This window comes from Boleophthalmus pectinirostris, unplaced genomic scaffold, assembly GCF_026225935.1.
Source record: "Boleophthalmus pectinirostris isolate CB_2022bp ecotype Guang Dong unplaced genomic scaffold, ASM2622593v1 HiC_scaffold_6, whole genome shotgun sequence".
NCBI classification, from domain to species: domain Eukaryota; kingdom Metazoa; phylum Chordata; class Actinopteri; order Gobiiformes; family Gobiidae; genus Boleophthalmus; species Boleophthalmus pectinirostris.
Window position 1 is genome coordinate 26,098,671 of NW_026571447.1, and position 22,579 is coordinate 26,121,249.

The following is a 22,579-nucleotide window of genomic DNA, read 5'->3' on the forward strand; positions in this document are numbered from 1 at the left end:
CCATTTCCTGTCTTCTCTAATCTTATAAACGTGAGGGGAGAAAGTTGCATTTTTTTCAATATAAAATGTGTTTAAAATCTGACCTGTGTACCCTCCACCATCGGGTTGCCCATGTCACACACGACCATTCTGGACTCGTTGACCATCTTGTACTCACAGTTCAACTGGGACAGCGCCTGGAGGAGGAGAGAGAGTGTCACTAAATGAACAAACGAATGAACGAATGAATGAATGAAAGAGGGCATGTGACAAATAGGCCGCGACAAGAGATGAGAGAGAAAAGCCAAGAACAAGGGAGGACCCATCATCAAAGGGGGAAGGGAGAAGGGAGTCACGGAGGGGCGACGAGGGGGGGAGTGTGATGAATGCTCTGACAGTAACAACCTCATCAATCAAACAGCCCTATTACACACTCATTAGTACACACAACATGCATGTACACACACACATCCACACACACGCTTGGACACACATGGCAGTTGACCCCATCCTTTCCCGTGGTCACTAATGCAGCTTGTAAGTCATAATTGGAGCTTTTGGGTTGCTGCCAGTGGAGCATATTCTGTTGATAGCTTCGCCGTAATCACTCATGAGGAACACGCTCTAAAGACAAAACAGGATGTGATGTCGTACTGTAAACTATGGTCAGAATTCAGCTGTAGCTTCACTTACAGTTTTAATTTTTGGCATAAGTTGTTCACTGTAACACTTTATAATCACTAATAAACAGTTTGTGAAGAATGATTCAGGCTTAGTTCATCTTTGAAATAAACAAACAAATTAAAAAGAAAAAAAAGGCGGCCTAGAAGCTACACATTCTTTTGTTTGTTAGCCAATTATAAGTCAGATGTTACTTCCAGAGCTAATCATATAGTTACTTACTTTGGTTTAGACCTTGGCAATCTTTATTGATCCACACCGAAAATATTTGGGCACAGTAGCTCACACATCACAAAAAATATAATAACAAAGAGCAAAAATATAAATGGTGATCATAAATTCTAAATAAGTAGCAAGAAAGAGCAAAAGACAGGTATCAAATAAGACATAATTATATAAATGTAAACGTACAAGTAAAAATAAAATAGAACAAGAAGTAATAAAATAAAAAATCACAGATTTATGCAAAATAAGCTGACAGGACTTAGGTTTCACCATTACATAAGTTTCATGGTCCCATTGCACGTGATGGTATCCCAACTTTTTACTTTTATTTGAATACTGTAATTTTAAATTAATAGTACTCTTACTGCATTTATGCTACACTACCCACCTCTTACTTTGATCATAAATACTGATCATGGGTAACTTCCTGCTTTGAATCCCGAGGAGGTGAAGGCGTCACTCAAGCGATGAAATTACAGCTAAGTCCATTAGATCATTTCTTGATAAGCCTGTAAGTCCATTTCCACTATACATCCTTTCGGGCTTTACTTTTAAGTTGTGTAATTGATTTCAGACACTTTTGTAGCTGTGTGTGTGTTTGAGTGTGTGTTATTAACCTCCACACGTCGCTCCACTCCGATGTAGTCTGCCTCAGGAGGGAGAAGGACGTGCAGCTCCGTCTCATAGGCTCCTTCTCCGAGGTTAGCTGCATTTACGATTAGCGTGAGAAGGTTGTCATCTCCAATTACCAACTCTGAGCGGTCCCTGTGAGCATGAGAAAAAGTATCAAATGTGTTAAATAGTGTGGAATATAGACATTAGTCTATAGGCTGATATGTTGGATCAGTATTTCTTTTCAGCGTATTGGCTATTGGCCCTAAATCTCCAGCAGAGACTGATTCTTACATTTTTGCTGAGTTGCTGTGTAAGAATAAACAATAAGCTCCATTTGAACACTTTAATTTGAAATGATAACTCACAAAACGTGACTACAAAGCTCTCTTATAAGTTTGTGGTAAAAAGGTCTGTGGGTGAGTTTGTAGAAAATTTAAAATACAAACTTGTGAAAAATCTAAATCAGCCGTACATATCGCCCCAAAAATATAGGCAGAGCTGATTGGCCATAGGTTTCTCTGGATTCTAAACAATCAATATTAGCACCAGCCATGAAAAAATAAAAAACACATCAGTCAATCCTTATAGATACAATGGCCACAATTTTAACTTAACACAACTTTTTAACCAGTCTGGACATTTAAGAATATGTTTTTGGATGTTTTAGCCAGCTACTAAGCACAACCTATGCTTGAATTTGACAATAGTTTAATATTTAATAGTTTAATAGTTCAGTTTAACAGTTCAGTCGGCCTTACTCATGAATCAAACCCAAGACTTTTTGGTGAGGCGCAGGTGTCCTTGGTGCAACAGCTATATGAGTCATCACAACTTTGGTATTGTCAGTATTATTTTGGTTGCCTTTCAAGTTCAAGTTTAGTAAATCACCAAAAAAGAAACATTGAATAGACTTTATAAAAAAGGCGTAGGGTCATAAGTAAAACACTGAGCACTACATCTCCTCATTGTTGCACTTCTGAGAGAGGTGACTTCGCCCTGACCCCTGCTTTCACCCCTCATTCTCGTGCTTGTGTTTGGAGATGAATACCATTGCGTTCGGGGTGACAGGATGTTTACATAATGTTGCTATGGCGTTACCTTACAGCTGGGAACACTATAGAAAAGGTGGATTTGCACACAGCAGCAGTACGACATATGGTATATAGTGTGACAAATGGCAGATGGCGTTTCTGGTTGTGTTTTGGTGTGTGACGTGGAGAGTGTTTACAGGTTGAGGTCAGAGGGCGTGGCTGTGTCAGGGCTTACATCGCTGCGGAGATCTGTAGCTCCGGGATACAGATGTTGTCGTCACCACAGTCCAGGAGAATGTAGGCCTGCGAGGCAAAAGAGAGGAGTGAATGGGGAAAGACCACAAGAGAAGATCAACTCCAGGCATGGTACTCAAAACAGAAAACGTACTGTTGTAGCTCACATGTTGTATGCACGTTTATATATAGAGTCTTATCCAGATGCATTTTTACCTTTTAGATCATAGTGTGGGCCTGTCACGATATCGACTTTGTTCAATACATGACAGATGAACAACTGTATTTGGGGTTCAGTATTTATTGCAGCTACTTTTTCTTTGTACTAGTGCGAAACTTTTTGTTATTTTTCAGTACTATAATAAGATTTCAGCTGTTAAGGGGGGACGGTATTAGCCAGGCTGGCACCACCTAGTGCCTTCGCTCAAGTTCATTTCTCTCCAGCAACTAGGTCAGGAATCAGAATATACAAGAAGGTTTACAAAAAGAAGTGTGAGTTTGGGCACCAGCCAATCAGCAAAGAGCCATACATTCTATGTTGGCAACAACTCCCAAGACTGAGGATTTAAAGCCGGAATAAAGAGAATGTTTGGTGAATTTTATCAAAGGGAAAGACGCTACTGCACTTCTTCCTACAGGATTTGGGAAGAGCTTAATATACCAGTTAACCCCGTTGGCGGTGCATTACATATGTCAGGACCAAATATCAGCGTTTGGTTAATTGATAAAAAGTACTGTACCCGCATACCGTCGAGCGAAAAACTTCTAATGCTGTGAGGTCGGAAGTGAAACGGGCTGATGAATCAGGCTTTTTTCACCAAATCCTACTTCAAAATTTGTGTTCATGACAAACCAGTCATCGTGCAGTAAATCTACCAACAGTCACCAAATGTTTGCATACAGTTAGAGCAGATTTATCAAAAACATATCAATACGAATATTAAAATGTATTGTAATTACATTGTATTAATTAACTTATAATATTCCTTAATATATATCAGTAAGGGGTATCAAGCCTGTTTTTAGTATAAGAATGATTTCAAACATTTTTATTAGTATTGTGACATCACCAGGTAGGAGTTGAGCAATACTACTGTATTACTATAAACATATGCCAAATTAGGATCTTGAGTGTATTGTAAATAAAGTGTAACGTCCAAACAGCCCCCACAGTGGAGTGTTTTAACTCTCGTCTTAAAACCCACTTTTATTCTCTGGATTTTGACACTGTGTGAATTGTGTGGTCCTCTTAATTTACTTTATTTATTTTACTTATTTACTGCTATTTTTATGGTTTTTGCTTTGATTTTGATTTCACAGTTTTTATTGTTTTAGGACTGGTATGACCAAATTTACCTTTTTGTTGTCTTCATTTTATGATTTCTGTGCAGCACTTTGGAAACTGCTTTGTTTGTAAAATGTGCTAGAGATAAAGTGGATTTGGATTTGGTAACATTTTTTGCCAGACTTCTGATGGATTGCAAAAATATTAAATTATAATCTCATTATAATTATCATGGGAGATTTCAGTGTTTATTTTAGTCAATATTGCCCACCCCATGTGGAAAAAATCATGCTCACTCTAGTTTTTTCTCTGGGACTCGCTTTTCGATAAAGCTTACAATTTCATCTTTGCCCAATTGTTTATTTTTAAATTTACTTGGCAAATAACCGACAAATTCCATATGAGACGCTCAAATCCCATGTAAAACAAATTTGTGTTGAAAAAGTAAACTTGTGGATCATCCACATGTGGTTACGTACATGTTCTTGCAGGAAGGTGCTGCTGTAGTGGTTGAGGACAGGGGGTAGTACTTTGCTTTGAACAGAAGGAGACAAACTGTAGTTTAAAGCCAGAGCTATGGGGGTCAGCTTGTCCCTGAATTCATCCTCTTCCTATAAAAACATTGAAAAAGAATGAAAACAAGTCTTATTAAGTCTGCAGTTAAGCATTAGTGTAGGAAAGGGTGATATGACAAATGGTAAATCATGAAGATTCCATTGGGTATTTTTCCACAGTTTAGACATAAACATGTTCTGTAATTTGCTTTTCTTGCATCATTTATCTGTGTTTCGTCTCATAAAAAATGCTCATACTTTCATAATTTACATCAGGAAATCACATAACAAATGAGACGTTTTCTTTTAAATGTTACCAGGAATATTCCACAGAATCAAAATCACAAAACTGGCCAGAAAAAACGGCAATTATATATTTTCACAACAGTGTTCTCTAAATTTACCCTGAGGTAAACAGTGTAGGAGATGCATGCTTGTGGGTTGACTCGGCCAAGTGTCAGGATGCCCGTGCGCTGTGGCTGCTGTGTGTCTAGGAACAGGACTCGTTTGACTCCGCCTCTGCCGCCTTTCAGCCAGTCCAGGTGCAGCTCGGCCATCAGTTCTGAACACAAGCAGTCATGATAAAATGATCATCAAACTAAAGTTGCATCGAGGAAACCAATACATGCAAACTTCACACAGAAAGGATCTTCTTACTGTGTATAACCAGGTTGAAAGGATTATATCATGGCTATAGTAGTTGCAACTTAGAATCACCTCAGTGCAAACACAATTATTTCTAAACTAAAAACCAGAATTGTTTTGAACCGCAACCCGACCATTAATCTAGATAGAGTCACTAGTCCTGTTTGTTTCAGATTTTATCGTTTTGAGGTAAACCTGGGTTGATTCTTTTCTAGTCTTACCACAGTCATGGTTGAATCCAGGTTTAATTTTGGATTTTGGAATCCTGATTTTAATATTGGTTATGTGCAAATGTGATCACAGCCTTAAATTTGAGTTGTACTAAAATTTTAAACTCCAATTAAAGTCTAATGAATCATTTGATACTCAGTTCCAATTTTGATTGACAATAATAAAAAACTTCCTTTTCAGACAATCAAATGTAATAATAATTGTTTCTTTAATACTGTATTGATATTGATATAGTATTGTGTTGTCTTATACTAGAAAAAGATCAGGACAAGTCTAAAACTATTCAAGAAAGTTCCAAATGTACCTTTTTTCAGTTCTTGTTTAGGTGTCAGTGAGTATCTTCTGGATATTATTTTGACAACCCTACCTTAAACTAAGGAGAACTCCACCTACCACCTGTATCACTCTACTTCACTCTGCTACATAAATAAACCATAAAGTCTGTATTGTTCTTATTGCTGCTCCTGTTGCTCTCCTCACTGATGATGCTGGCAGAGCTACAGTCTCTCAGCAGGTCTTTGTAATGAGGCAAACACTGGTCCTGGCTCAGACTCCGTCCCACCCACAGACTGCGGTTTGTCTCACTGCACACAGCTGCTTACCCATTAAGCTGGGGATGCCCACTCCGCTCACGGTCGCGCAGACTTCCACCTTTAGACTGCAGAGGAAACACGGAGGTGGAAGGGAAAGAACAGAGGAAAAATTTTTATTATTACTGTATGTTGCCATAGAGAGAAAAAATAAACATAACAAGAGAAATCATAACTCATGGGTTTCAGCTTGCTATGAAAAGCGACATTTCGAGGGCATTAAAAAGATAGAATACTGTTGTTTTGAATTGTTAAGTGCTATGGCAATGGTGCTATTTTTTTCATCACTGTGAAAACCATGGTTTGTCAGCTGGAATCAATATAATTGTAGATTTTAAACGGAGTGTTTACATGTTGTGTTTGCTATTGTAGTCAAATGATTGATTTCACAGTATAGTGAGTAAATGCATCCTTATTTAACCTTCTCTATAAGAATGTTCCAAATAAAATGTTGGAGATTTCTGTCCTCCAAAATTCAAATGGTCAGCTTATACACTTGAATAAATTTATGGACTAGAGTTGTTAATATTTTTACTAATTTATAAAGCTGGTTTTGACATCTTGTTAAGTAGTTTTATAGTGATAAATTAATTCATGAAAAGTTTGACATTTCAAAGTTACAAACAGTCGAATAATTGCCATGACCGAAAAACTCAGCATAAACACATTGAGCTGTTTGGACGTCTAAATGAGTGTGTATTTTGTAATCAAATCAAATAAAAACAATAAATCTAAAATCATTATGTGTTAGCAAGGCATGGTTCATTTCTTTACCCCAGATCGGAGTGTCTCTTGGGGCCTGGTCGTGCACACAGACATGGGAGAGTGAGAAGCCTTTCCGCATTTCCTCCACTTATGTGCTTATTAAGAACACTTGTGCGCCTTTATCGCAACTGCAATCACGTATAGGATAGTAACGCCCACACGTGCAACCCGGAGCACTTAATATTGACTAATTTAAGGAAGCCTGCAGACCCAGTGCTCCATAAAACAGTCAATGACCTCAATTTTATATTTGTTTGTTTGGTCCAATTCCCTGAAGTGCAAACGCAGATGTTGTAGATGGCTGTTTGTTAACAATTATGGGCATTATTAGATGACAAAATAATCGTAAGGTAGTTAAGTGTGCGATACAGATGTGAGTCGAAGCGTCTGTGTGTGTGATAAAATGTTTAAAATTGTTCCCTTAAGTCATTTTGACCCATACAGGTGGTTTCACGTGTCTTTAATACATGTTTAGTGGGGTGTGCACAAGTGTAAGGGTCCATAATAAGCACTGTAAGTCAGACTTAACAGTATACAGTGCGGAAATGACCATTTTACTGAACAGCCCTGGTCCAAGTTAGTGATTACTGTATGTAATTTACCCCCAGAATGCATCTGTGTTTCAACACCCAACACACAGCCGTCTAGCTCTCTCTGCAAACCAAATATGCATAAATAAGTCTCACTTTTGCTCCCAGGCGGTCGACCCTGCATTTCATTTAAAACTTTACATTCTTGTCATCCCACTTTGCAACTTAACAGTGTACATCAATTTTAAACAACCTTGGGTATGAATACAACTGCAGATGTTGTAATCATACTGTTAAACTTGCATAAATAAGTTTCAGTTTTTAACCCAGGAGTCTCCTTAGAACTCAATTTAAAACTAGCCATTAAACTTTTTTATAACTTTGCAACTCCAAGTGTTGCTTTTGGACTTTAAGCCTTTAAATAACCTTGGATGTGCCTTAATCTCAGCTGGGTAATAATATATAATTCCATATATTTCCTTCAATAAACTGCTTAACATATGTCTCACTTTTGAACACTGTAGTCTACTTAATATTTACTTTCCAGTCGACCCACTTTATAGAGCAGCTTTAAGTTTCCCAAACCATTTAAGACGATTTAACAACCTTGACTTCCAACTGGATACGTACAAATTTCATATCTTGCCCTTAAAAATGATACTGTTATTAATGCGCAGTTTTGCAATTAATTATATGATTGAATTTTTTGATTTTCTTGTCAAACAACTGTGCCACTCTAAGTTTCCAAAAACATTCAAGCTTTTTAAACAACCTTGCCTTACAACTGCATTTGTGGTGTAATGTCAAATTTCATATTCCGTCCTCAAGTATACGGTTTATTTAAATAACTTAAATGCGGTTTACACAATTTAGCTGTGGCTGTCAATCTGAACCACTTGTATTAAGTTGAGAAGTACTGCCAACTGCTACTCTCAACTACATATGCAGATGCCCTGATGGAGGATGGAGACTTGCCGTGCACACTTCTTCTGTCCGAGCAGCCCTAAAGACACACAGATCCAATATTTCAAAAGCTACATGTGGTAGAGCAGCAGGGGACCGTAGCCTTTCCCCCCGTAACAAGACTCAAAACCCAGACCATTCAAAGCCAAAAGCCATCCCACTGGAACAATAATATAATCTAAACAGCATTATACAGTCTCAAATTAATTTCAAATCTGAGTGGATCTGGGTTTGACGGATATAAGAGAACGTGCACTCTGAGTTATATAAAGCGCTAACAAAAAGGCAGTTCATGAATAATGGCAGTCGTCTCTGGAGCGAAGGTAAAGTACGGGTCACAAGTCTTAGGGAATGTGTAATTTACAATATGTATTTCTGAATGGGCTTTTACTGCACAGTTTTTTATGACTATGCATAAAATTGACGGGTTTCCTTACATGAACCACTGACGCTATGTTGTTATTCAAATGTTCTGCCAAACACCAAGTTTAACAATGTTTTATAGTGTAAGAGGATATATAGTGAGTTTTAAAACTAAGAATGTAAGAAAATAAGGCCAAACTAGTGCACAGTGGTTGGCATTGATGAACATTGTAATATAAGAAACATGGATTTGTGTCGAAGTACATTTAGTTCTCAGGCAATAACTTTAGTTCCTTTGACCCCTTACCCATTTTCTTAGGAAGATTTTTCTATATATATATATATGTATTTCTAAGAAAATACATTTTGGATGCAGATGTTTTCAGATATCATTATAATGGGTTTGATTTATATTGTGTTTTATGAAGTGCTACAGGAGGCCAGAACCATTATTCATTTAGTTTCCACACATACATATTTATAACGACAAACATGTTTCTTTATATGACGATGAATGAACTTAAGTAAAAATATTCATTCATTCAATACGCAATGATGACAAGCTCTATTGTGAAAAGATCTGTCCTGGAGCTAATTCACAGATAAGTGGTTGCCAATCTGCGCCACCGCTAATCACTCACTCACAAAAACATTCATAGGCAAGGTGGTTGAAGCGTCTTGCCCATAGACACAACAATGATCTAAACTGTTTGGAGATGGGGTGATTTGTCAGCTTTTAGTGTCATTTTTCCTAACAGACAAACACATTTATGTAGGGTATAATGAAATAGCAAGCAGACTCTGTTACTGGTTGTTCTTTATGTCAGTAAAGGAACATTTGCCACGTTTACATGAGAGCGTTAAATCTGTTTTAAAAAAAACATGTAAGCACTTAATTCCTAATGAAAATGATTATTCGGAATTAAACTTAATTTTGAAGTAAGTGGGTGGTTTATTCTGATTTTAAAGCCAAACTAATTTATTCCTTGATCATGTAAAAGTTTATTCTTCTTAAAAATAATTCCGATGTTCAACGCATGCTCATTGGGTCGCCCTTCTGACGCGATCCCATGCGCTATCTGCCAGTCCTCGCTTCAGACTTTCCTCCACTGGTCTTTGGATTTGCGAGCGGGATGCAGGAGTGGGCTGAGGTAGAGCAGCTGTTGACTCAGTTTGTCTTCTTCCTCCTTTCTCCGACACTCTTCCCTTCTCCTCCTCTTCTGACAGACGTAAAGCGTGATGACAGAATTCTCGAGCTGCTGCTTAATTATCATCGTAACGACAGCAAAAAAGTTAGCATCATGTTTGTGTTCATGGCGTAACGACAAACCGAGATGACAAAAAAGCCGGTAGCAACTGCAGTGTGTGTTTTGTTCCGACTGACATAAATACGTTCGTGGCCCCCTGTCCAATCAGGACCCTTCTCAACCCCCAGATATTGAGCAAAATTAAATAAAGGCGATTTAACATGTTTTCCATGTAAACCTCAATTCGGAATTATTATTTCCATGTAAACTCGAAGGAGAATATTTTAATTCAGAACTATTTAATTCAGAGTAATTGATTCAGGATTTAAAAAAAAACAAAAAAACATAATGTAAACGTGGCCAATGTAGCAAATATTTAAAGTGGTCTTGTTTAGAATGTAATATATTCAGAATATATATCATGTCTTACCACGTGACCATAACATCTGTGCGAGGCAGGTGACACTTTCTGTCTTCAGGGTTCAGGATTCTTGGATACAGGGTCATGTAGGCCTCAACCGAGATCACAGCTTGAGCTCTGTAGACACAGACATCACACTATATTCAACTTAATTCAACTTTTCAATTCAGTACAACTTTATTAAGAACTCGTTTAAAACAGACAAACACAGTGGCAGTATAAAAGGAACCAAAGAGAGAGTATATTTTTGATTACATGACTGCAAGTTATGCTGGTGAAAGGTACAATACTTAAACTTTCTCTTACCTGTACACAGACACTTCACCTGCTCCAAACGCTCCCACAATAAGATCTGGAAGGAGATAAAAGGAGAAATTAAACAATGTGAAATGAGGTAGACAAGGGACTGGAAGTTGTGTAGAGCTTCAAAGACAGAGACAGATGGGACTGATTTCAAGGTCTCCAGCGTGAGCCCTCATCAAACGCACAGTTCTTAATATACATTCACAGGAACACAGTTGTCTCATTGGCCTTTTGGATGTATCACTTTTCCCACACATAACATGTTTCAAACTAAATCCAACTACATTATAACTATATTAAACCTCAGGGTGTATTTAATAGGAATTGGAAGAGTCTGTGTATCACATCTTGGAACACCAAAACGCCAAAAATGTCTGGTTTGACACCAATCTGCAACTAGGAATGTCAGGATTTTTAAGGTCACACTATAATTATAAATGAATAAAGAAAGAACAATTTTACATGCAGTCTAAATAGATGGATACTAGATAGTTTATTGCTCCAGGGGAAATTCAAACCAAGACATTCCAAGACAATCCATTCTAGTCTAAAAAAAGATGACCTAAATATGCTCTTTATTACGAAAATCAAGGATGTCACTGCTGTTTGGCCCTGGAGTCAATAATCACAAATAGTTCTGTTTTTTCTCACAATAATCATAACACTAAAATGTAATACGAAGACATTCCAACCAATGTGTTACCAATGTGTGCGACTGTTACTGATTCAGAAATTAAACTGTTCAATAAAAAGGAAATTGAAAACATGAACACCACATGCACAAGTTTTGCAGAAGTTAATTAAATGTGAACTATGGTACTCTGATAGCTGCTTGTCTCGTCCAAAAAAGTTACATAGTGCCCCCTGAAAATGTTGACTGGACCTTTTCCACTTTTCTCACCCCTGTATTGATTCATTACATGGCTGAATGTACTGTGGATGCGTGTGGTGAAGGATGAAAACGCCACATTGCATTCCTTTGCCATTAGTAAATTTCTCAATACTCCAATCACATCGTTTCCCAACAACTCTTAATTCTAAACAGCAACAGACTTTTTCTCCTAAATGTGATTATTTTAGTGTGATGAATGTGCTCTTTTAACTGGCACTGTGAGTTTTTTAAATAGAACTGGGGCATTTAATGGCTGTGGTTGGGGGGGACACATACCAGTTATATGTGTGTGTGCATAGACACAGAGAAAAACACACAAGCATTGATTAAAACAATGTGAAACTGGAGAGAGTCGCTTAATGAATACAAGGCATCACTGCCAGATGCTCCGACGCTGTGCTCCATAGACAAGCCTTTTAATGTCTATAGGCTGTGCTCATGTGACGTCGTAAAGCTGTAAAGACATAATCGTTTAATACTGAAGAAATGGGTGGTTAAAATTTGCCTGTAAATACTCATATCACACATGTTTCGACCAGGGCGTATTCACATCAAACAGAAAGCTGTTTGTTTGTTCATTGTCTTCAGTGAAAATTAACAATGTGTAAACAATGACTCACCCAAAGGAGGACAGAAATGTAGATAAAATAGACTCAAAAATAAACAAACGCTAGACTTGGACTGGACTTTTGTGTAGTTTAGTTAGGTCATTTATTTCAAGCAACTGCCCATGAGGGTGCATCATTTGCCCCAATGTCAGAAATTCAACTTGTCCCCAATTTTAAAACGTGACAATACCAAATAAAAGAAAATCTCTGGAATATTAGCTCAGTTGAAAAGTATCTACTGGGTCAACCAAGTCTCTTAAATTCCATCCTCATGGCGTCTGTAAGGCTCTGGCAGAGAAATTAGTTTTTCTCAGATAACTTTAAAAATGATGCATTTAGGGCTATGGTGTCAATGAAAGTTGAATATAAATGTTGGTATTGCACATCTTTTGGTACCAATCCAATTTTATATCTCTATCTTTATAAATTTCTACAATATGACAATTTTGTCAAGATTTTGAGTGATTTTTTTTTTTTTTTTTACAATTATTCAGTATCCAGAAAGGCCAAAGATGAAATGAGAGACATAAAGTTTGTACTCTTTCTGTAGTGATCATAGACTTATCAGATTAAATGTTATGATATATCGATAGTTCAATATTTTTGCACACCTCTATTTCTTATTGATGCTTTGACAAGTAGGTTACAGTGTACATGTCTGATAACAGACAGTTATAGTACAATAATACCTGTATTAAAGATTTTACTTTTCAAAGTTTCAAGTTCTAAATTTGTTCATTTCAAGTTACCTAATTGTATTTGTTACAATTCAGGATCTATTGCTTATTCAAGGTCCTTGAAGTGCTGAAGAAATGACGCATTTGACATATCTACGAATCTAATGATGATAAAGACATAAAACTGGTACCAAATGTCAATATTTATATTCAACTTCCATTGATACTATAGAGCTAAATTACTTATTTTTGATATTATTAAAGAAAAATATATTTTCAGCTCAGATTTAAGGCTTCCTCAGGCACAAAACTTCAGAGGCTTGGTGGACCCAGTAGACATCAATAGAATTTCATGAAATTTCTCATGGAAATTTACTCTAGGTACACGATGCACCCTACTGCCCATCCATTGGTTTCAGAGTGATCAAAATAGCACTTGAAGCTGCACTATGCAACTTTTCTGGTGAACCTTTGCTGGAAATCTACTTGTTTCCATGCAGATGTTAGTGAAATGCTTGGAATGAACCACAGTATTAAACTGTTATATCTTCATGTAGACAAGCAAGCAACACCAACAAACCAATAAACCCTGCTTACAGTAAGAACTAGGGATGTAACAATAACCACAATACCGTGATATCATATCATCAGAAGTCTCACAATAATATCGAGAACTGTCACAATGTATCAAATTATAAGTTCCTTTGCTTAAATGCTTAGTTTTTTTTTTTAGTAGGAACAGCTAATAAACATAGGGAACTACATATCCCATATTTCAGCACAGACAACATGAAGAAATATGACTTTTACTTGAATTCTGACAGTAATAATTTGTAACAAAAACCTGTCAAAGTATTTTAAAAGCAAAAAAAAAAATAAAAATCCTATCTAGAATTATATTTGCCACTCCAAAATATCGCAATAAATATCGTGTCGTGAGGTGCATATCGTGATAATATACCAAGAGATTTCGATATCGTTACATCCCTGGTAAGAATACATGTTTTTCAAGTTATTTTTGAGCAATGGAGACAAGCAGATAGGTAATCCCCTACCAGAAAAGTTACATAATGCACCTTTAATGATTCAAAACTAAATGTTAAATCTTTTTGAGTGATAAAATGTCCTCAAAATGTTGCCAATAAACAGGAAGTTGAAACCAATGCCTAGACCTCAGGCCTCCATCTGAAATTAAGACACAAATGTTTAGAATTTCATGAATGCAACCAGTTCTACCCATGTAACCACCCATGTTTATGATCGCATGTGATGATTACAATTTAAAACATGGTGGCTAAACGCTGACTTGTTTAAGCAGCTATAACCTGCCAGACTAATCTATTTGAATCTTTGTGTGTCTTTTCCTCTTTGGTGTATTTAAAAAGAAAGAGACTAATTGAAAATGAGACTGCAACATCTGTTTCTGCCTTGGTCCCAGCGTCTTGGAGTCCCCCCCAAACCACAACATTAAACATTTAGCCCCCCGTCCCCTGTATGTCGCTACGCTGTGAAGTGGATGTGGGTATATAGGAAAGCATGTGACTGGAAGACCCCTAAAGATGTGGCTTTTGTGGTGCTGTTAGAGAGGTAAGAAAGATGGGAAAACAGAAGTGAGGAAGATTGGGTTAAAGGGGGGAGGGCCAGAGGAAAAATGGGGGAGAAAGAGAGGGCTGGAGGTTGTATACTTGGCTTGTAAACTGCAGTCTGTAAAGATAATCAATGGCAAGGTGTGTTTCTGGCAGCACAGAGAGACAGGCGCACTGGGAATACCTCGCTCCTACTCTGAAATTCCTGATTCGCTCCAAGTTTAGGAGTCAAAAATGTAACCTACTTTGGCGTCTTGGTGTGTGTCCGTTACAGCGGTTTGCGCTTCACACTTGGGTTTGCTGTAGATGCCAAAAGTGTATTCGCAAAGGGAGGACCAGGATGAGGTTAAGGGCAAATGCATGCACTGTGTATAATTGGCGAGGGATGGGGTTGTAATGAGTTATGTTTAGTTGTATTTTTAAGTAAATATATTCTTACTTCAAGCCAATACTGACATTAAATTATACAATGTTACCTATGTAGCCTAATGATTTAAAAAGTATCATGTTTTGTGACAAAGTATTGGGAATAGTTTTATAAAGAGAAAAACTATTCCCAATACTTTGTCACAAACTTACTTTACTCACTTTACTTTGGCTTTATTTTAGTATGAAGTTCTAGTTTTTAGAGACCCGTCAATACCATATTAATACTTAGACTAATATTTGTCAGTACCTGTACAATCACAGCAAGGACAGACTGAAAATGGCGTTACTTTCCTTAAAACACAATTACCACAAGACAAAACTGTTCTCTCGTATGCGTTATGCAACTGTTATTAATATTTCAAGTGACAAAACAGACAGAACAGTTTTGAATAGATAAAAACTTCAAACTTATGAAACTTTTGAACCAATATTGGAAAGTAAATACCTCAATTTATAGACCCAATAATAGACTTAATCAATATTCTGTAATTTATTAGCCTGATTCATCAGCCGGTTTCACTTCTTGGAAACCGCCTGACCTCACAGCATTAGGATTCATTCGCTCGACAGTAGGCGGGTACTTTTTTATTTAACCAATCGCTGCTATTTGGTCATCATGTATGTAATGCACCACTAACAAGGCTAACTAGTATATTAAGCTTTTCCCAAATCCAATAGGCAGAAGGGTAATAACATATTTCCCCTTGATAAAATTCACCAAACATTCTCTTTCTTCCGGCTTTAAATCCTCGATCTTGGGAATCATTGCCAACACAGAATGTATGGCTTCATCTACATCCATCTCGACCGCTTTGTTTACTGTTTTGCTGCACTATAAAAGTCATGACTTCACAGCTCTTTACTGATCGGCCGGTGTGTGATTTAAAACTTCCGGGGTACTTGCAAACCATCTAGTGTATTCCGATTCCTGACCTAGTCGCTGGAGAGAAATAAAAATGAGCAGAAGCACTAGGTGGCACCAGCCTGGCTTGTAATCCATATCCGACCAGCAAAATGTCCTAGATATCTTATGCCAGTATTGGTTAATCTCTAGTCATTTTCATCTTTTTGCTGTTTATTATGAAATATCTCAGATCATATTAACACTGACACTGCACTTATTCAATCATTTACATTTTACATAAGAAGTTTAATTTGTCAGGTAGAACTTAGGTCTTACTAAAGTAGCAGTTTGGCGTGTCTGAGAGTGTGTGTGAACGAGCACAGGGGCTAATTCAAATAACATCCACCGAGCGTTCCTCTCATGTCAATCTGATTTCCTTACACACAGGAAACTGCCGCCTGCCACTGTTGATTTGAGGTCAGTACAAATGTGCTCAGACATATTGAGCTCTAGAGCCACAAACCAAAGACTGACAGGAACTTCTCAATATGTTTATGTGGTGGAGTTGATCTCATATGAGACAATAGTACTTCATGAATATTGTTAAAGAGGTAAGGTAACTGAAACCCACAAATGTTAATTAAGTTTCGACTTAATTTTAAAATCTGATAATAACAATAATAGACATTCAAATCAGTATTAAAGCAAATAGAAAATGAATGAAAATAATAAAGTATGTGAGTAAAGTAGTAAAATAGATACTAGGCTACTAATATACAAGTAATGTTTGCTCTTGATTGGGTGAATAACTCACTGACCTGATCAGTAGGATTCTCTCCTGTCTAACGAGAACTATCAAGAGTGATGATTAAATGATAAAACCATGTAAGTCTGTGGTAGTATTTGTATCATGTTAATGGAGCTTTAGAGTGATGATGCTCAATAGTTTGTCATTCATTTTACCATAGGTTTGCTAGGGAAAAATAAAAATAAAAATTGAAAGTGAAAGCTCGCTTAATCTTTATAAATCACCAGCTTGTGGAAACATTTAGCTGAATTTTAAGTTTTATATGTAGTTTTAATTAACTTTTAGTTCTTTCAAAACATCTAAAATGGAAAAATGAATGAGAAACTCTCCTCTAGAACCAGAATCGGCTTCTAAGGCTATGTTCAGACTGCATGGCTTAATGCTCAATTCAAATTTTTTTGCGAGGTTGTTCACATTTCCATTTAAATGCGCCTTGTATGTGATCTTCAGTGTGAACTTTAAATGCCTCGAAAGTGTCCTGCATGAGCATTGGAAGACATGGAAATGTCACATACAGCGAGCGAGCATAGTGTTTATGGAAGAAGCCTAAACATGGACGCTGGCATTGAGCACCTGGCGATTTTTAAAGTTGCTGTTGTACCGGAGCCAGAACATGTACAGCTTATTTGTTTTAAGGAGGAGATTGAGAAGGAGAAGGACAAGGTTTCTGGCCATGGCGTTTTGTTTTTTGTGGGGCATTGGCAGCAATGTCCGTTGAAAGGAACGTGTGGGCGTGGAGTCGCAGCCAAGACTGGTGGGATTGTTATGTGCTTCGCTGCTTCACTGACACGGAGTTCATACACAATTATCCTATGACGAGGACGTTTGTGTACATTTGTGAGCGCCTACAGACTGAAGTCACATGTCAAAAGTTCTGATATGTATTGGTTTTAGGACCATATATCCAAGTGGCCTGGGTCGCATTTGAAAAAATTGGATTTGGGTCACTTCAGGTTGCAGTCTGAATGTAGCCTAAGTGGGCAGGGCTGTTGAGCTCCATTGGCCCAGTTAGTATAATAAGAGTAAACCAGTTCAAAATAGTTAATTCTTCTACCATAAAGTCCTCACGTGCCTTCAGTCTCAATTATAACATTTACGAACAGTTGTCTGATTAGAATATGACACCGCTTAAACCCAGCATACAGAAATCAGACTATGATAGTTGCCTTAAATGGTCACAGTAATACAGAGGCTGGGTAACTAATCTGCTCTACCTGTGTGTGTGTCTGCTGTGAAAACATAGGCTCCATGCACAGTTTAGACAGACTGTCAAAGTGTCACTGGCCCCACGCTCCCAACTGTCTGTTTGGGGACTCGCCTCAATGACTAAAGGTTAAAGTTCAATGGCACTCTGTGGAAAAGGGTGTTGATTTTAAAAAAAGAAAGAAAGGCTACTTGTTTTTATGGGTTTTTAAAAGACTTTAGGTGGTCGATATAATCCACAACAAAATTATATGGAAGTAGTTGTTTTGACGTTATGCAAAATACTTATGGTACTTTAACCTTGTCTAAGCAGATTTTCATTTCTGATGGATTGTTAACGGTCCTATAGTATGCAATTTGACTCTTATGAGCTTTATCCATGTTATCAGGGTGTGGTACGGGGGGGTACGCCGTCCACCCACTTCACCCGACGTGAGATATAAAAAAAAAAGCAAATATAAAATAGCTACAACTTAATTGTCAAACTTATTGGGAATGGTGAAAACCTGCATAGGCTCTTGATATCTGCAGTACTGTCCTATGGTGACCTGCGACATGAGGGATCAGGACTGAACCAGTCTCTCATGTCCAAAATAAGTCCTGGTTTAGTTCTGGTTCAGTCCTGGTTTTGTCCTCCTGGTTTAGTCACAAATCGCATACCCCCACTTAAAAACCCCGCTACACAACTGCGTGTGATAATGTTGTTACTGCACACGTTTGAGTAATAGAGCATTATTAGGCTGTCTACATCTCAAAATGCTCAATTCCACTTTCTGATGTCATGTAGTGGTAGTTTTCACGTTAACAGCTTCCTAGTTTTCAAGTTAACAGCTACATTTCATTGAGTAGAGATGGGAAATTCCAGGTCCTCTAGTGAAGGTGAATGGAGTTTAAAAACACAGTGGAGCACTTCCTGTATTGCCACATGACATCACAAGGTGGACTGTTTTCTGTTCGAGAGAAGAATTTAGCCTAAATATACAGGATTTGTGTGTTAAATATGTGTGAATGAAACAAAACACACACAGGGATGTTTCTGATGAAGAATAATGATGAAGATTATAATATAGACCAGAAAACAGTGTAATATGGGCCCTTTAATGTATAATCAGTTTACTGTTAAAAGGTTGAGAAAAACAGAGTCTTATTTTGCCCTATTATTTTGCCCGCAGCAAATATATGGTACATTATAATCCTGAAAGTAGTCCAGAATTTTAAGAGGTCGTAGAGATGAATCAAACTTAACTATGACATGTCTTTGTACAAATTGTTTTAAGTGGACTTTAATGTAAACTATTTTGGGCAATGTTTACGTTCCTGTAAGTGGCAGCCTTATACAGGCCTTGCTAATATAGTTTGTCTTGCCCCATAATTTAAGTCCTACTTTAAAACAAAACATTACACTGAGCTATAAATCTGACTTCTATTGCCAAACCACATATCAGCCTTAACTCAAAGCTGGAAAAAAAATTAGATATTGTTTACAGTCTTTTTGGAAGAAACTGCCAAACTCACAGAATAAAATACATATATAAAGTTGTATGTAAAGTGAGAGTTTTTCAGTAAGAGTTATAATTTCTTGGACAATGGAAATGTGTTTTGACCACAAGAGCAGGCACAAACTGTGTCACAGCAGCTTAAAGATACACTATGTAACTTTTCTGGTGGACAGTCTTGCCATGTAGATGTTTTTGCTTTTCCTAGAAATTTTCACAGCATGGTATCAAACATATCTTCTCCAGTTTTTATTCAATTACAGCTTTTTTATTGCACCCTGGAAATACATGCATTCGTACTTTAGCAGGGTAACCTCTTCACAGATCTGACCTGTAATGTGGCCTGCTGGCAGAGTGCGCCTTTTAAACTTAAACTTGTAGTTAGGATACTTCAATAAGACTAATAAAAAGCCTTTAACACCTTTTTTAGAAACCCAAATGAGCTCCTTAACGACCCCCCTCCACCGCACACGTCCTGACCGCAGCGTCGGACACACCTCTTTGTCTGCAACTCTCGCTGCCAGACCATGTGATTGGCAGGTAAAAACAGCGTCACCTTGACCTTTGACCTTTTGGTTGGGCCCTTAATTCACCTTTTGGCAACGTGACCCCTTACAATTCAGATTTGACCCCGTCTGTCCACAAAAATATTAATGATATGAAAGAACAATGATCTAGCATACTTTTTTCTACTTACAGATACAGCTGAATTACCTTTAGTTTCTTTTTGCAAGGAGTGTGACACTGACTTGTGTGTATTTAACCAAAACAACAGACTTGAACTTCTAAAAGTTGCCACGGTTCTAAAATGGGTTTAATCACTTGATGCGGATATTGTACATTTTTTTAAGTGAATGGTTACTCTTATACATTTATTATATACAAGAAACAATACATAAATTAGAAATAAATTATCCAAAATAATCGCAATTGTATACAAATACAGATATATACTAGATATTTTTTTATTATATACAACCCCCTATTAATGTCCTACCCAACCTACTGTTTTGAGATTTGGGGCAATACATATAAGACTAATACAAATCCAATCTTTACCTTGCAAAATAATAAGTGTCATCACATCATTAACTTAATAATAAATCAACCAATACATTATTTATAAACCTTCAAACTCTGAAGTTTTACAATTTAGTTGACCTTTACACTTTGAAAATCATGTTCAAAGTAAACAACAATCTCTTGTCAAAATCATTACAGAATATGTTCAAAATCCAAAGTAGCCAATATGAGCTCAGAGGTACGGCCACGTTTATCAAAATCTGAACAAACATTATGAAATATTGTATATCTGTTAAAGGAGTGGACCTCTGGAACAACTGTACAGAAGACCTAAAATTGTGCACCACTCTCTTCCATTTTATAACGAAGTTTAAATGTTTAACTCTGGGCAGATACATGAATTACAATACTTAGTTTGTGCTATAGTACTTTGTTGTACTGTTACTGATTTGTTTGTTTACTCTTGCTGTATTTATGAAGATGATCTGGTGTCAAGATGATACTCTGATAAAGAAATAAAGGGTAAAAAGGTATAATAAGTTCAAGCTTCAGCCTACACCTTTTTGTCTGTCTGTCAGTGTATGTTAAATATGACTGTCTGTGAAACAATGTCAGAATATACCTGTGACTAAGTAACTTAATCAATCATAAACAAAAAGTATACTCTGATACACCATTTAATAAGTCTGATAACTATATGATGATAAAATGTGGACTACTATAGTCTCAGTAGGAAACGCTGTCAGCCCTGATCCTGTGTGATCCTCTACTTATTAAGAACAGGAGCTGGTTTGGTATTTAAGTGTGTGGTGTTGCAGTAATGACATTGACTGTTGACAGGGGCATATGGCGGCAGTAGCAGACCCCAGACGAGCGCCCTTTCATGGGGCTGATCAAACCGTGCTGCTCCCTTTGAACCGTGTGACTTTACTACCTCAGTAATGACACACCAGACGCTCGTGTCGCACTTCCGCCGCTCCGCGCTCTTTAATGACAGACGACCTGCGCGTTGTGTGGGTTTAAAGGCACTGTGCGTACCCATGTGCCACCCTCCAGATTTCACTTCCTCAACAAAAACCCAAATATAGCACTCAGCAACCTGTAACCACTCCACTTCTACTACTAGGGTCTATAATGGGTCCTGACGCAATTAAAGGATTTCCACTGGACAGTGGTGGGAAGTTGTGACATTTACTTTGGTAATTAACTTACATCCGAGTCTATTTTTAAGCATTTGAGTGACTTTTAAGAAAATTAAAGACCAAGATTCCCACGGCTTTTTGACTAATGTTTTAAAATGTCCTAATTAGTAATTATTTAGTGTCTTTAATGTAAAGTTAAGTAGTTTTAATAGTGTTGATGTTACAGGTTTTTGTGCTTTTGAACTAGTGGTATGGTGATTTGAAAAGCCCATTTGTGCTAAGGCAGGATTCAAACTGGACATAACCTGGATTTTACGGTGTACAAATGCTTCACCCACTACACCTCTGTTACCCCCCCAGTAGAAGTTAAAATATAGTCAGTAGTCCACAGTACTGTGAAGACTGAATGAAGTAACAATAATGTCACTTAAGTAAAAGCAGAAAAAAAGCAGAACAATACTTTTTAGGGGTGTAATGTTACATGTATTTGTGCGTTTAGGTGTTAGGTTGGTGCAGGGCTGTGCACAAGTGAGTTTGTGCAATTAGTGTGTGTTTACTTTCTGCCACCACATGGGCATCTACATGGAAGGCTCAGCTCTTTAATATTCACAAGGGAACTCGTCCGTGATTGGAGTGGCAGTGTTTCCCGCAGTGCTTTATATTTAGTGCGACTGCCTTGACAATGTCCCTCTGAACCATGTGAATCCTTGCAAAACCACGGTCGTCATGCATCAGTCCTCATTTTCGCCTTTCGTCGGCATGGAATCTCTGCCCCTGCCCCCCTTTCCTGCCAGCAGATCTGCACTTACTTGCAGACAATGTGGACAAGTTGTTTTTTCTAGTCAAAAATATGAAGCTTGAGTAAAACTTCATGCTGGAACTGTTAGTGTTGTGCTTTACTTTTTGAAGGTTTGTTTACTGTTTATATTTGTTTACTGTTGATACATTTGTTGCTTATTTGAGAATATTTTATTTAACTTATTAGTATTAGCAAGCTGCACTTTGCACTTATTTTATTTTCCAGTTTGTATAATGTTAAAACAAATACTTGGTTTAATAAAAACACAAATAGACAACAAGCAAATGGTTTTCCATTTTGTTCCCATACTATACCGACTATGAACCGAACCATGACCTCAAAACCAAGGTACATTCTGAACTGTGATTTTTGTGTACCGTTACACCCCTAATACTTTTTCTCCATCACTG

At 37.3% G+C, this 22,579-nt stretch overlaps 1 protein-coding gene across 7 annotated transcripts in view; it reads right to left on the reverse strand.

Annotated features, from left to right (window-relative positions):
• itga8 (integrin, alpha 8) overlaps window positions 1–22,579 on the reverse strand; it is a 77,157-nt gene that overhangs the window by 18,636 nt on the left and 35,942 nt on the right. For all 7 annotated transcript variants that reach the window (XM_055163261.1, XM_055163264.1, XM_055163259.1 and 4 more), the window contains 8 exons: window positions 10,666–10,711; window positions 10,369–10,476; window positions 6,083–6,138; window positions 5,009–5,166; window positions 4,530–4,661; window positions 2,767–2,834; window positions 1,503–1,650; window positions 84–176 (listed from right to left, as the gene is read on the reverse strand). In XM_055163261.1, the coding sequence (XP_055019236.1) occupies window positions 84–176; window positions 1,503–1,650; window positions 2,767–2,834; window positions 4,530–4,661; window positions 5,009–5,166; window positions 6,083–6,138; window positions 10,369–10,476; window positions 10,666–10,711 (809 nt within the window). The remainder of the gene's footprint in view (window positions 1–83; window positions 177–1,502; window positions 1,651–2,766; window positions 2,835–4,529; window positions 4,662–5,008; window positions 5,167–6,082; window positions 6,139–10,368; window positions 10,477–10,665; window positions 10,712–22,579) is intronic.